Source organism: Ranitomeya imitator, chromosome 3, assembly GCF_032444005.1.
Source record: "Ranitomeya imitator isolate aRanImi1 chromosome 3, aRanImi1.pri, whole genome shotgun sequence".
In the NCBI taxonomy this organism is placed as follows: Eukaryota; Metazoa; Chordata; class Amphibia; order Anura; family Dendrobatidae; genus Ranitomeya; species Ranitomeya imitator.
Window position 1 is genome coordinate 418,846,347 of NC_091284.1, and position 14,877 is coordinate 418,861,223.

Consider the following 14,877-nt stretch of genomic DNA (forward strand, 5'->3'; position numbering starts at 1 on the left):
AACCAGTGCATTCTGCGTTTTATTTTTTCACGCAAATTCCCTCATCTGCACTGCCCCATTGAACAAAAAATTGGACCTACCGTTGTTTGTTTCTTTCTTGCGTCGGACCAAAAATATGCTTGTGTGAATCTACTTTTAATGTAACTGAAAAAAAGAGAGCAAGAAGCTGCACCAACAGCTGGTTATTGTCCCCTGCACACACTCTTTCTATGTCCTCATGATAATAATAATAATAATAATAATAATAATCTTTATTTTTATATAGCGCTAACATATTCCGCAGCGCTTTACACTTTGCACACATTATCATCACTGTCCCCGATTGGGCTCACAATCTAGAATTCCTATCAGTATGTCTTTGGAATGTGGGAGGAAACCGGAGTGCCCGGAGGAAACCCACGCAAACACGGAGAGAACATACAAACTCTTTGCAGATGTTGTCCTGGGTGGGATTAGAACCCAGGACCCCAGCGCTGCAAGGCTGTAGTGCTAACCACTGCGCCACCGTGCTGCCCATGATGCGTGAATGCCCATGCAGATATCGGGTGCTCACAATGAAAAAATCAAAACATAAAGTGCAACAGTCTTATAGAAAATGCAAGCACTCACCATCCGCTAAAATCCACTTCTTTATTATGACATGTAGTCAAAAGGCAGGACGAATTGGGGAAAAAACGTGATTCCACAAGACGACGGCCGTTTCGCGCTGCCGCGATTCCACGGGTCTTGATCACTTTTAATGTGGCTGGCTTCTTGGATTCAAATAATTCATAGATTATATCACTAGAGATGAGCGAATTTGCTCAGGTTCACTCTGATTTGGCAAGCCATAGCGTTTGCCGAAAAACCTGCAGAGGGTACACGGCTTCCTGTATCATGCCGGCTGACCAGCTGTTTGGCGCTGCAGCGTCGCTCTTTAGATATCACCAATCCACATGTATAAATACATTTAGGTCCAGAAATATTTGGACAGTGACTGAATCTTCATAATTTGGGCTCTGCATGCCACCATTTTGGATTTAACATGAAACTGAGATTCAATTGAAGTGTAGACTTTCAGGTTTAATTAAACGGTTGAACAAAAAATATCCTGTGAAATGTTTGGGAATTGCAACCATTTTCCTACAAAGTCTCCTCATTTCAGGGGCTCAAAAGTAATTGTACAATTTAATTTAACCACAAATAAAATGTTTATTTTTAAAACTTTGTAGAGAATCCTTTGCAGGCAATGACTGCCTGAAGTCTGGAAGCCATGGAGGTTTCCAAACGCTGGGTTTCCTCCTTTGTGAAGCTTTGCCAGGCCTATACTGCAACTAACTTCAGTTGTTGCTTATTTGTGGGTCTTTCGGCCTTAAATGATGTCTTAAGCAGATGCGATGAGTGCTCAATGGGGTTGAGATCTGGTGATTGATTCGTCCATTGCAGAATATTCCCTTCTTTGCCTTGAAACATGTCTGGGTTGCTTTTGCAGTATGTTTTGCGTCATTGTCCCTCTGTACTATGAAGTGCTGTCCAATCAACCTTGCTGCATTTGGTTGAATCTGAGCAGAAAGTAAAGCCCTGTACACTTCAGAATTCATCCGGCTGCTTCTGTCTTCAGTCACATCATCAAAAACTAGTAGCCTGGTGCCATTGGAAGCCACGCATGCCCATGCCATCACATTGTCCCCGCCATGTTTTACAGATGATGTGTGCTTTGGATCATGAGCCATTCTAAGCCTCCTCCATACTTTATTTTTCCCATCATTCTGGTACAGGTTGATCTTAGTTTCATCTGTCCAAAGAATGCTTCTCCAGAACTGGACTGGATTTTTTAAGATTTTTTGCCAAATTCTGATCTGGGCTGTCTATTTACAAGACTGGTTAATGGTTTGCAACTTGTAGTAAACTCTTTGTATTTGCTCCCATGAAATCTTCTCTTTATGGTAGACTTAGATACTGAAACACTGACTCACTTCGGCTACTTTCACACTGGCGTTTTTTTAATACGTCTCAATGCGTCGTTTAGGGGAAAAAACGCATCCTGCAAAGTTATTTGCAGGATGCGTTTTTGCCCCATAGAGTTACATTACCGACGCATTGCGACGTATCGACACACATTGCAACCGTCTTGCGACGGTTGCGCCATGTTGTGGTGGACTGCCGGGAGCAAAAAACGTTAAATGTAATGTTTTTTTGCAGTCGACGGACCGCTTTTTCCGACCGCGCATGCGCTGCCGGAACTCCGCCCCCACCTCCCCACACCTTACAATGGGGCAGCGGATGCGCCGGAGAAATGCATCCGCTGCACCTGTTGTGCGGCACAACAAACGCTAGCGTCAGAATCTCGGCCCGACGCAATGCGACGGGCCGAATCCGACGCTAGTGTGAAAGTAGCCTAATATTTCTGTTATCTCTTTCCTTCTTTTTTTCAACCTAATGATGGTCTGTTTTCTTTCAATGTGGTTCTCAGCAACATCTTTCAAATGCATATGCTACACCTGTAATCAATTCCAGACTCCAGACCTTTTCCTACCTGCTTAATTGATGATGGATTAGAAAAGGAATAGCCCATGCACCTCATTAAAGACTTTTTGATATACCGTAATTGTCCAATTACTTTTGGTCCCTTTTAAAAAGATGGAGCTACATATCGAAAAGCTGTAATTACTAAACCCTTACTCCAGTTAGGATGTGAATAAATCCAATTTAAAGCAGAGAGTCTATACTTTAAACCCATATGTAATAGTGTCTTGGTAAATGGCTAGAATGCCACAACTTGGGTCACTGTCCAAATATTTCTGGATCTAACTGTAGGTGAAGATTTTTCAGAGACAGATTGAATAACACACACTTCTACCCTTCTATTTTCTTATTACACAAAAATAAATGTCACAGTCTCCACATTATTTATACACCCCTACGGCTATGTTCACACCACTGTTGGAACCTCCGCTGAAGATCATATGCAGCACAGCATTCAGATTTGCATCATGAATGTATATGTAATTAGAAGGCTGGGGAAAGGGGGGGAATAAAATGTAGCATCAACCTTTAGTTTTTTTTTTTCTTAAGTATATTTGGACAGAATCAGGAAATGGGAATAGTTTTACAATTGTTCAGATTGTGTTTTTACTGCAGAATAAAAGTTTACCAAAAACAATTGCATAAATACCGTAGATTGAATACGGTAACTGCACTTTTTAACAAAGGCTGCGCACACTGGCCTGGCTGGTACAGGAAAGTGATAAGTACGAAGATGTTTAAAATTAGCATCTCCTAGTGACCCAGTTTTAGTATATATCCTTTCAAATCTAATCTGTAAATCCTTCCTCTCTGCAGGCGAGCTTTAGCATGTCACACAGTTCATTTAGTAGATCTAAAAATGGCTCTTTGGCTGAGCATGATGTTACATATGTCATTGGTTGTTATTGTGGACATGCTTACGTAAGACTATTGATTGCAGCGAGATAATGGACATTGACAGTGGATGCAGGAGTATACATTATGTGATTCTTTTAGGTCTTAATCAATTTAAGGAGCGCCATAAAGCATTTCAGATGCATGTAGAGGACATATAATTGAAATTTGCAGTGTATATCCATATCGATTAAAATGCGGCGCGCACCATGGATTGTCTTTAGTAGTTTATATACATTTTCTTTTTAGCTTTTACTACTTTTTGGAACACTTTTGCTTCATTTTTTTTTAACTTCTAGTATTAAAGGGAACCTGTCACCCCTCCAGGGCCTATTAAAGTAAAAGAGCCACCTTCAGCAGCACAAAGGCTGCCTTCTGTGAAGGTGGCTCTTATGTTTATTATCCCTAAGAACGCTGAAATAATCACTTTTATAAATTTCCCGCCATACCTCTATTGAGTCAGGGAGGTATGTTTTCTCCCCCCCCCCGACTCAACCGCCTCGCAGCCGTCCATCATCCCCCTCGCTCCTCCGGGCGCCGCCTTCTCTTTGTCATAACGTCACTGTTTATCTTCATAAATCTTGCAAGACATTGGCACTATCTTCAATGGAGCACGGTGACCGGCTCCACTGTGCAGGTGCCAGATTCCCAGCCTCGCAGTGTGAATACATCATCACACACTGCAGGGCAGGATCTGGGGCCTCCGCTACACGAAGACGCCCGTGACATCACGACAAAGAGAGGAGGTGGCTCCCTTGAGGCAAGGCAGGGGATGATGGACGGCTGCAAGGTGGTTAAGTCGGAGAAAATGTACCCCCGGTCTCAATAGAGGTATGACGGGAAACTTATAAAAGTCATTATTCCTAGGGATAATAAACATAATTCCTCCTGACATGTGCGCAAACCTCATCATCAACTACAAAAAATGTCTGACTGCTATGCTTGCCAACAAGGGTTTTGCCACCAAGTATTAAGTCTTGTTTGCCAGAGGTATTAAATACTTATTTCTCACTGCAAAATGCAAATAAATTTATATAATTTATACAATGTGATTTTTTTGTATTTTCTTTTTGATATTCTATCTCTCAATGTTAAAATTAACCTACCCTTAAAATTATAGACTGCCCATGTATTTGTCAGTGGGCAAACTTACAAAATCAGCAAGGGATCAAATGCTTATTTTCCCCATTGTATATAGTACATTATTTTCAATAAGAAGACAGCAAGTACCCACAGAGTTTGCAGTTAACAAACAATGAAGTGCTGTATCCAGAGAGAGTCAATGTCTATCAAAAGGGAAGACCAAAGGCAAGGTTCAACATAGGAATTAACGTTTGACCATGGTGTGATCTCCATTTAGACCATGTTCTGACATTGCCTTCCTGACAACTTTGTTTCTGATTCTGAACACCATAGTGGACCATGACAACATTTACACTTTCTATGTGACCCATAAAGGGTTCTTTGTAACCTCAATTTGTGATTTTATGTAATAGACTACTGTTGCCTAACCACATGGGCATTCTGTCATCGGAGCAACTAACTTGCAAATCGTCTGCCCAAATTGCCGCTAACAAGTTTTCCAGCTATCATCAAAGAGGCCTTCTTGGAACTTCTATATTAGGCTAAATTCAACAGAAAGAGATGTTCTTAATCACTGTGATGCTCTCCATGATGGTGCAATGGATATGATTGAACATGTGTCTCATTTTGTTAGAGATTGAATATTGGGATGTTGCTAATATAATAATAAGAAAGGAAAAAAAAGTCAAGACATTCAGTTTGGCTCTAGTAAAACTTTCATTTATGGGAATTATTCTCTACAGCAGTAGTGTAGGGCATATTAAAGCTTCCATAGATATTGAATTTTTCTATATTTTACATGTAGGGATATTGATTTATTGGATAACAATATATAAGCTGTATTGCTGAGCTAGTAGCCTTCAATTTATTTGATGTATTTGATATGATCGTTTCTCCCATAGGAATTCCTGGGATTCAGATAAAACCTCCACCTTTCTGCTGTTCTGGGGCTGAAGTGCTGGGTAATTCAATCTGTGCAATCATTTCATTAGACTCAAGTACCATGACTTCAGTATGCGATAGGCTTAATGGACACCTTCTTCCAAGAGCTCTCAGACGGTATATGTGGATGGATAAACTTCTAAGGTCCGAAAAGAATTTCAGAGAAGGAAATATAAAGTAAGCTTCCTATAATCAGATTTTATGGTATTCATTTCAGCACATACTGTCAGAGTAATTCCAGCGTTGTCAATGGTGAAGCTGCACAAAGGTGAGTTTTTACTTGCATAAGCGTGACACTAAGAAATTATTATAGTTTATATAGAGAGTCTGATCATGCTCTTCAGATAGGAAATCAATTCCTTGAAACCTTAAAAACCCAAACATAGTAATTTAGGTAAAGCTGATCAAGCTCCTTGCCAGATATTGTAGGGCATAGTCCCTTGCTAAGGCAAAAATAGACATCTGTCAAAAAAAGAGACGCTTTTACGTTTTCCCATGTGGTTACATGTAAAAACAATAGCACTCATTCAGAGATCAGTTTCCCTATAACTTTTTGAAACAAAAGTCAGAAGCAACTGACTGTATAAATGAATGTCTGAGCACTCATTCTTAGGCTGCCCATGCTTATAGCTGTTATTTTGTAACATTGAATGACAGGCGATATCGTCACCACAAAAAAAAAAGTCAAATTCGACATGAAAAATTGGTAAATTTGTCTAGTGGCTTAACTAGTCAAATTGCTATGAAACTGTTGCTATGCACATGTACTGTACCTTACGTAACCAGTCTGTTCCTCCATTATTGAGAAATCAATGTTTGAATTGATATGGAAAATGAGTCAGAAGAGATATTTGTAAATCTGAAGCCTCTGTCACTCCAGTTCTATTCCCGCATGTAATCAAACAAAATATAGGATATCAGTCAAGCAGGAGGAGGCGACAGGGGAATGGAATAGAGCTGGAGTGACAGAAGCTTCAATTTTACAAACAGTTCTTTAGCCTGATTTGCATATCAATTAAAATGCTGATTTCTTAGTAATGTTTCTGATCCACCTCTATGGATCAGAAATGCTTGCTGACCCATGTTCTATGGTTGTAGTTTTTTTTTAATGGTTGCATGTAATAATATGCTTATAAATTCGAGTTGGCATATTTACTTTTAAAGGGATTACATGGCAAGTGGGATCCTGTTATTTTCTGCTCTAATTAAAATCAACTTTGGACACGGGGGAGGAGTCCACAGCCAAGATGGCAACAGTCACCACACCAACATGTAACAATGCAATAAATGGAACAGATCAGCGCATCTGATGAAATATTTGCACAGGTGCAAATTGCGTGTACTGTAATGCAATAGCATAGAATACAACAGTATATAACAGTACTTCAAGTGCATACAATAAATAGATTAATTTTGCAATATTCCTTCATAGACTATACTTATGTATTTGAAATTCTTATTGCACTTTTTGATCAAATTGTGTGAGCCCATCTGCCAAAAATGAAACCCTACATTACCTCTCTTTGGACTATGTATATAAAATTAACTCAGGGCATGTACAATCCAGACATACTTTGATTTATTTCCTCTGTCGCCCTGTAGTTACTGGGGTGGTAACTGCCTTCATCATTATAATTCCCTCCTTCCAACTGTCCATAGCTGCTTTTTTAATAATGAAAAAAAAAGAATATAGCTAAATCCTATTTTCCTCTAGTTAAAAGGGTGGTTTGAAACTAAAATGTATTTTAATCTTCAGTCTCTATCAATTTAATGTCATTATCAAATCTTTTTTCAAATATGCGTTAATTAAAAAAATCACATGAGTGCTGCTGGAGAAAATAGCGCAAATAGGGTCTTATCCGGGATACAAATGGTTTCATATGACTGAATTGTACTCACCAGATAGGGCTAAAATTTAGCTTTTAGAAGTATTCGTTGCAGCAGATTCACGGGTCCAATAGTGACCAACCGAAGGAAAAAAACAAGTGGGTGAAACATGGATTTACTCTGCGCTGCTGAATAACTGGAAGTCCAGGTGTATTATCAGTATAAAGTGTGGTTTTATTCAATGCATTTCAAAGTTCTAAGACTTCGTCATCAGGAAACACCACAATTTGTTACATTTGTTTGGATGTGATTATGTGTTTTGTTTTTTTTTACTCTTGCATGTAGTACAACATTTCATCTACAGGGGGAATTGCAGGGAAGATGAGCAACCATCAGTAATTTTTTTTTTTTTAAATAATCGATGTTTGCAGCCTTCATGTTAAAGGAGCAGTGATGAGACAACCCCTTTAAAGGGAACCTGTCACCTGAATTTGGCGGGACCTTTTTTCGGTCATATGGGTGGAGTTTTCAGGTGTTTGATTCACCCTTTCCTTACCCGCTGGCTGCATGCTGGCTGCAATATTGGATTGAAGTTCATTCTCTGTCCCCCGTACTACACGCCTGCGCAAGGCAAACTTACCCGCTGGCTGCATGCTGGCCGCAATATTGGATTGAAGTTCATTCTCTGTCCTCCGTAGTACACGCCTGCGCAAGGCAATCTTGCCTTGCGCAGGCGTGTACTACGGAGGACAGAGAATGAACTTCAATCCAATATTGTGGCCAGTATGCAGCCAGCGGGTAAGGAAAGGGTGAATCAAACACCTGAAAACTCCACCCATATGACCGAAAACCGGTCCCGCCAAATTCAGGTGACAGGTTCCCTTTAAGTGAAAATGTGCTTCAAATGGAAGACAAATAACATTACCTTGTGTTTCCATACCGCTGTAGTACATTTTTCTGAACCCTTATGTCTCGATCTACGTGTATAGTAGATAAAACAGAAGAATTGAGATAAATGGATCCTAAATCAAGTATAACCTATTTACCCTTTATAAATCCAATGACGGTAATATCAATGTCACTCAGCTCAGCATCTCTGATGGATAGACTGGTGCAACAAAATACATGTAAAGCAGACATTTTGCAGTCGCAAATCAAATTACCGACAGGATGACAAGAATGATTCTGACCTTTTGATAAAAGATGCAGCAGTACTCTGGAAAATGCAGTGAGAGTTGTGCAAATTGCAGAAGATATTCTCCACTTTTTCTGCCGCGCAGAAGTGCTGCCAGCGAGTCTTTTGTTATTCCCTAAGGAACCTTATTTCCAGGAATTCAAATTTAACAACTGCTGAATATGATTAGCTACTTCTCAAATCTATAGATAGGATTTTCCAAGAATGACTGCATTTTCAAGGAATGGCGATTGGCTAAATTACACCAGTAAGGAAGAATCATATATTCCATCGGTAGAAAACACAAGATGCCTTCCATATTATCAGGCAGCGATAACATCTGAAAGCTAGAGCTGGTTAACACTATCACTTTTCATTGTGCTGCGGCAGATTTCAGAGTCAGCACCGTCTGTCTCATCCTGGGGAAGAACAGAATGTTTTGTCTTACGAAGAAGAAAAATATATTGTGATAACTGTTATCCAGTGGAAAATGTTGTCTTTTAGTCGTTATCAATACCTACTGATTGTTTGATTTCTGATATGTTTAGAGTGCCTTTTTTCCATTTGAGACAAAATTGTAATAACTGAAGAAAGCCAAGTTTTGGTAAAATAAGAATAAGGATAAACAAAAACTGAAACTATATCAATAGGCCTTGTTGTACTTGAAACCACCCTTTGCTATAGACTAGAAGCAAATTTGGGGTCTGTTTCAGGCAGGTACGCTCCATAGCCTATCTTGAAAAAGTGCTAATCTTTAAAAAGAACGAATATTTGGATTGCAATGTAAAATCGACTTGATGTTCATATGTTCAGTATTTGGAGCTTGTTTTACCGCTTTTAACTTTGCAAAGATGACGTTCCCATTCTTCAGGCAGCTGCAGCTTGGAAGCCACTCACTAGTTTATACCTTGCGAGAAAAAAAAATGGTGACGGTAAAGATGTTGCAAAGAAACAACCAAAAAGATTCTTAAAGGGACCTTGCGAGAAAAAAAAATGGTGACGGTAAAGATGTTGCAAAGAAACAACCAAAAAGATTCTTAAAGGGAACCTGACATGACGAAAAACGCTATTACCTGTAGATAAGAGGTTAATAGCATTCTAAGGCCATGTGGCCGCTGCACTGGTAGCTTGGCTACTGGGAAGAAATTAATTTTATTCTTCCTGGCAGCATCTGGCTTTCATTCATAGAGGCACAGTCGGTGCAGCTTTAGTTGAAAGACACATTCCCCTTTAAGAAGCACTCCCAACAACATTTTTATCCTCTTAATATATTTCAATCATATTACATAGCACTGTGTACTTACAATTGCTCATTTTGTCTTTCTACTCTGTTAATTTTTCTGTTTTCCATTATAGCTATGACATCACATTATAAAAACTGAATAGCTGAATCTTTCCAAGCTCTATGTAGAAACATGAGGTCAATTTTCCCTTCATGAGTCATGATTCACTGCAAACGTTTCTTGCAGGGTGAGGAGTTGAGCGGCTGGGTCGGAAGTTGAAGAGAGGAATGACAAAAGCAGAGACGAGATTTCCTGTTTTACATAGAGCAGAGAAAAGAGAAGAATTAGCTGGGTAGAAAGGCAAAATGAGCAATTGTAAGTGCACAGTGCTGTATAATGTGATGACTGCAATATATTAAGAGGATAAACAATGTCCTCCTTAATAATCAATTTGCGCCTTTAAGTGGCAAATGTCTAGCATGATGATATTCTTTTTGTATACCTTTGGCTCTACAACTGAGTCTCATAAGCTAGAGTATACCTTTTTAATACAACTGAGATTGGGTCCTGGGCTCAAATCCCACCAAGACAACATCTGCCAGAAGTTTTCCCCGTGTTTGCGTGGGTTTCCTCCGGGTTCTCTGGTTTCCTCCCACACTCCAAAGACATACTGATAGGGAATCTAGATTGTGAGTCCCAATGGGGACAGTGATGATAATGTGTGTAAAGCTCGACTCTCCCCAGTCCCACAAGCCCGCTGTCTTGGGGTAATCCTTGACACTGATCTCTCCTTTAACCCCTTCCCGACCTTTGACGCATACGCTGCGTCATGAAAGTCGGTGCCATTCCGACCCATGACGCAGCATATGCGTCATGGAAAGATCGCGTCCCTGCAGGCCGGGTGAAAGGGTTAACTCCCATTTCACCCGATCTGCAGGGACAGGGGGAGTGGTAGTTTAGCCCAGGGGGGGTGGCTTCACCCCCTCGTGGCTACGATCGCTCTGATTGGCTGTTGAAAGTGAAACTGCCAATCAGAGCGATTTGTAATATTTCACCTAAAAAACTGGTGAAATATTACAATCCAGCCATGGCCGATGCTGCAATATCATCGGCCATGGCTGGAAATACTAATGTGCCCCCACCCCACTCCTCCGATCGCCCCCCCAGCCCTCCGATCTGTGGTCCGCTCCCCTCCGTCCTGTGCTCCGCTCCCCCGTCCTCCTGTCCGCTTCCCCGTGCACCAATCACACCCCCTGTGCTGCAATCAAACCCCCCCGCACTCCGATCCCCCCCCCGCACACAGCGACCCCCCCCCCCCCGTGCTCCGATCCACCCCCCCGCACAGCGATCCCCCACCCCGTGCTCCAATCCTTCCCCGTGCTCCAATCCTCCCTCCCGTGTTCCGATCCACCCCCCCCATGATCCGATCCACCCCCCCCGTGCTCCGACGCCCCCCCCGTGCCCTGATCTCCCCCCCCTTATACTTACCTGGCCGCCCGAGGTCCGTCCGTCTTCTTTCCTGGGCGCCGCCATCTTCCAAAATGGCGGGCGCATGTGCAGTGCGCCCGCCGAATCTGCCGGCCGGCAGATTCGTTCCAGAGTGAATTTTGATCACTGAGATATATCCTATCTCAGTGATCAAAATAAAAAAAATAGTAAATGACCCCCCCCTTTGTCACCCCCATAGATAGGGACAATAAAAAAAATAAAGAATTTTTTTTTTTTTCACTAAGGTTGGGGTAAGAACTAGGGTTAGGGTTAGGGGTAGGGTTAGGGTTAGGGGTAGGGTTAGGGTTAGGGGTAGGGTTAGGGGTAGGGGTAGGGGTAGGGGTAGGGGTAGGGGTAGGGGTAGGGTTAGGGGTAGGGTTAGGGTTAGGGTTTCGGTATGTGCACACGTATTCTGGTCCTATGCGGATTTTTCCGCAGCGGATTTGAAAAATCCACAGTGCTAAACCGCTGCCGATTTATCGTGGATTTACCGCGGTTTTTCTGCGCATTTCACTGCGGTTTTACAACTGCGATTTTCTATTGGAGCAGTTCTAAAACCGCTGCGGAATCCGCAGAAAGAAGTGACATGCTGCGGAATGTAAACCGCTGCGTTTCCGTGCAGTTTTTCCGCAGCATGTGTACAGCGATTTTTGGTTCCCATAGGTTTACATTGAACTGTAAACTCATGGGAAACTGCTGCGGATCCGCAGCGTTTTCCGCAGCGTGTGCACATACCTTTAGAATTAGGCTATGTGCACACGGTGCGGATTGGCCGCTGCGGATCCGCAGCAGTGTTCCATCGGGTTTACAGTACCATGTAAACATATGGAAAACCAAATCCGCTGTGCCCATGGTGCAGAAAATACCGCGCGGGAACGCTGCGTTGTATTTTCCGCAGCATGCCAATTCTTTGTGCGGATTCCGCAGCGTTTTACACCTGTTCCTCAATAGGAATCCACAGGTGAAATCCGCACAAAAAACACTGGAAATCCACGGTAAATCCACAGGTAAAACGCAGTGCCTTTTACCCGCGGATTTTTCAAAAATGATGCTGAAAAATCTCATACGAATCCGCAACGTTGGCACATAGCCTTAGAGTTGGGTTGGAATTAGGGTTGTGGTTAGGGTTAGGGGTGTGTTGGGGTTAGGGTTGTGGTTAGGGGTGTGTTGGGGTTAGGGTTGTGATTAGGGTTACGGCTACAGTTGGGATAAGGGTTAGGGGTGTGTTGGAGGTAGAATTGAGGGGTTTCCACTGTTTAGGCACTTCAGGGGGTCTCCAAACGCAACATGGCGCCACCATTGATTCCAGCCAATCTTGTATTCAAAAATTCAAATGGTGCTCCCTCACTTCCGAACCCCGACGTGTGCCCAAACAGTGGTTTACCCCCACATATGGGGTACCAGCATACTCAGGACAAACTGCGCAACAATTACTGGGGTCCAATTTCTCCTGTTACCCTTGAGAAAATAAAAAATTGCTTGCTAAAACATCATTTTTGAGGAAAGAAAAATGATTTTTTATTTTCACGGCTCTGCGTTGTAAATGTCTGTGAAGCACTTGGGGGTTCAAAGTGCTCACCACATATCTAGATAAGTTCCTTGGGGGGTCTAGTTTCCAAAATGGGGTCACTTGTGGGGGGTTTCTACTGTTTAGGCACACCAGGGGCTCTGCAAACGCAAAGTGACGCCCGCAGACCATTCCATCAAAGTCTGCATTTCAAAAGTCACTACTTCCCTTCTGAGCCCCCACGTGTGCCCAAACAGTGGTTTACCCCCACACATGGGGCATCAGCGTACTCAGGAGAAACTGGACAACAACTTTTGTGGTCCAATTTCTCCTGTAACCCTTGGGAAAATAAAAAATTCTGGGCTAAAAAATTATTTTTGAGGAAAGAAAACGTATTTATTATTTTCACGGCTCTGCGTTATAAACTTCTGTAAAGCACTTGGGGGTTGAAAGTGCTCACCACACATCTAGATAAGTTCCTTTGGGGGTCTAGTTTCCAAAATGGGGTCACTTGTGGGGGGTTTCTACTGTTTAGGCACACCAGGGGCTCTGCAAACGCAATGTGACGCCCGCAGACCATTCCATCAAAGTCTGCATTTCAAAAGTCACTACTTCCCTTCTGAGCCCCCACGTGTGCCCAAACAGTGGTTTACCCCCACACATGGGGTATCAGCGTACTCAGGAGAAACTGGACAACAACTTTTGTGGTCCAATTTCTCCTGTAACCCTTGGGAAAATAAAAAATTCTGGGCTAAAAAATTATTTTTGAGGAAAGAAAACGTATTTATTATTTTCACTGCTCTGTGTTATGAACTTCTGTGAAGCACTTGGGGGTTCAAAGTGCTCACCTCACATCTAGATAAGTTCCTTTCGGGGTCTAGTTTCCAAAATGGGGTCACTTGTGGGGGGTTTCTACTGTTTAGCCACATCAGGGGCTCTGCAAACGCAACGTGACGCCCGCAGAGCATTCCATCAAAGTCTGCATTTCAAAACGTCACTACTTCACTTCCGAGCCCCAGCATGTGCCTAAACAGTGGTTTACCCCCACATATGGGGTATCAGCGTACTCAGGAGAAACTGGACAACAACTTTTGGGGTCAAATTTCTCCTGTTACCCTTGGGAAAATAAAAAATTGCGGGCTAAAATTCATTTTTGAGAAAATAATTTTTTTTTTTTATTTTCATGGCTCTGCGTTATAAACTTCTGTGAAGCACTTGAGGGTTCAAAGTGCTCACTACACATCTAGATTAGTTCCTTTGGGGGTCTAGTTTCCAAAATGGGGTAATTTGTGGGGGATCTCCAATGTTTAGGCACACAGGGGCTCTCCAAACGCGACATGGTGTCCGCTAATGATTGGAGATAATTTTCCATTTAAAAAGCCAAATGGCGTGCCTTCCCTTCTGAGCCCTGCCGTGCGCCCAAACAGTGGTTTACCCCCACATATGGGGTATCTGCATACTCAGGACAAACTGGACAACAACATTTGTGGTCCAATTTCTCCTATTACCATTGGCAAAATAGGAAATTCCAGGCTAAAAAATCATTTTTGAGAAAAGAAAAATTATTTTTTATTTTCATGGCTCTGCATTATAAACTTCTGTGAAGCACCTGGGGGTTTAAAGTGCTCAGTATGCATCTAGATAAGTTCCTTGGGGGGTCTAGTTTCCAAAATGGGGTCACTTGTGGGGGAGCTCCATTGCATAGGCACACAGGGGCTCTCCAAATGCGACATGGTGTCCGCTAACAATTGGAGCTAATTTTCCATTCAAAAAGTTAAAAGGCGCGCCTTCCCTTCCGAGCCCTGCCGTGTGCCCAAACAGTGGTTTACCCCCACATATGAGGTATCGGCGTACTCGGGAGAAATTGCTCAACAAATTTTAGGATCCATTTTATCCTATTGCCCATGTGAAAATGAAAAAATTGAGGCGAAAATAAATTTTTTGTGAAAAAAAAGTACTTTTTCATTTTTACGGATCAATTTGTGAAGCACCTGAGGGTTTAAAGTGCTCACTAGGCATCTAGATAAGTTCCTTGGGGGGTCCAGTTTCCAAAATGGGGTCACTTGTGGGGGAGCTCCAATGTTTAAGCACACAGGGTCTCTCCAAACGCGACATTGTGTCCGCTATCGATGGAGATAATTTTTCATTCAAAAAGTCAAATGGCGCTCCTTCCCTTCCGAGCCTTACCATGTGCCCAAACAGTGGTTTACCCCCACATGTGAAGTATCGGTGTA

At 42.2% G+C, this 14,877-nt stretch overlaps 1 protein-coding gene across 1 annotated transcript in view; it reads left to right on the forward strand.

The window, feature by feature from the left end:
* Positions 1–14,877, forward strand: part of LOC138671647 (uncharacterized) — a 108,820-nt gene that overhangs the window by 68,877 nt on the left and 25,066 nt on the right. The window contains exon 6 of the mRNA XM_069759818.1: positions 5,385–5,601. Coding sequence (XP_069615919.1) covers positions 5,385–5,601 — 217 coding nt within the window. The remainder of the gene's footprint in view (positions 1–5,384; positions 5,602–14,877) is intronic.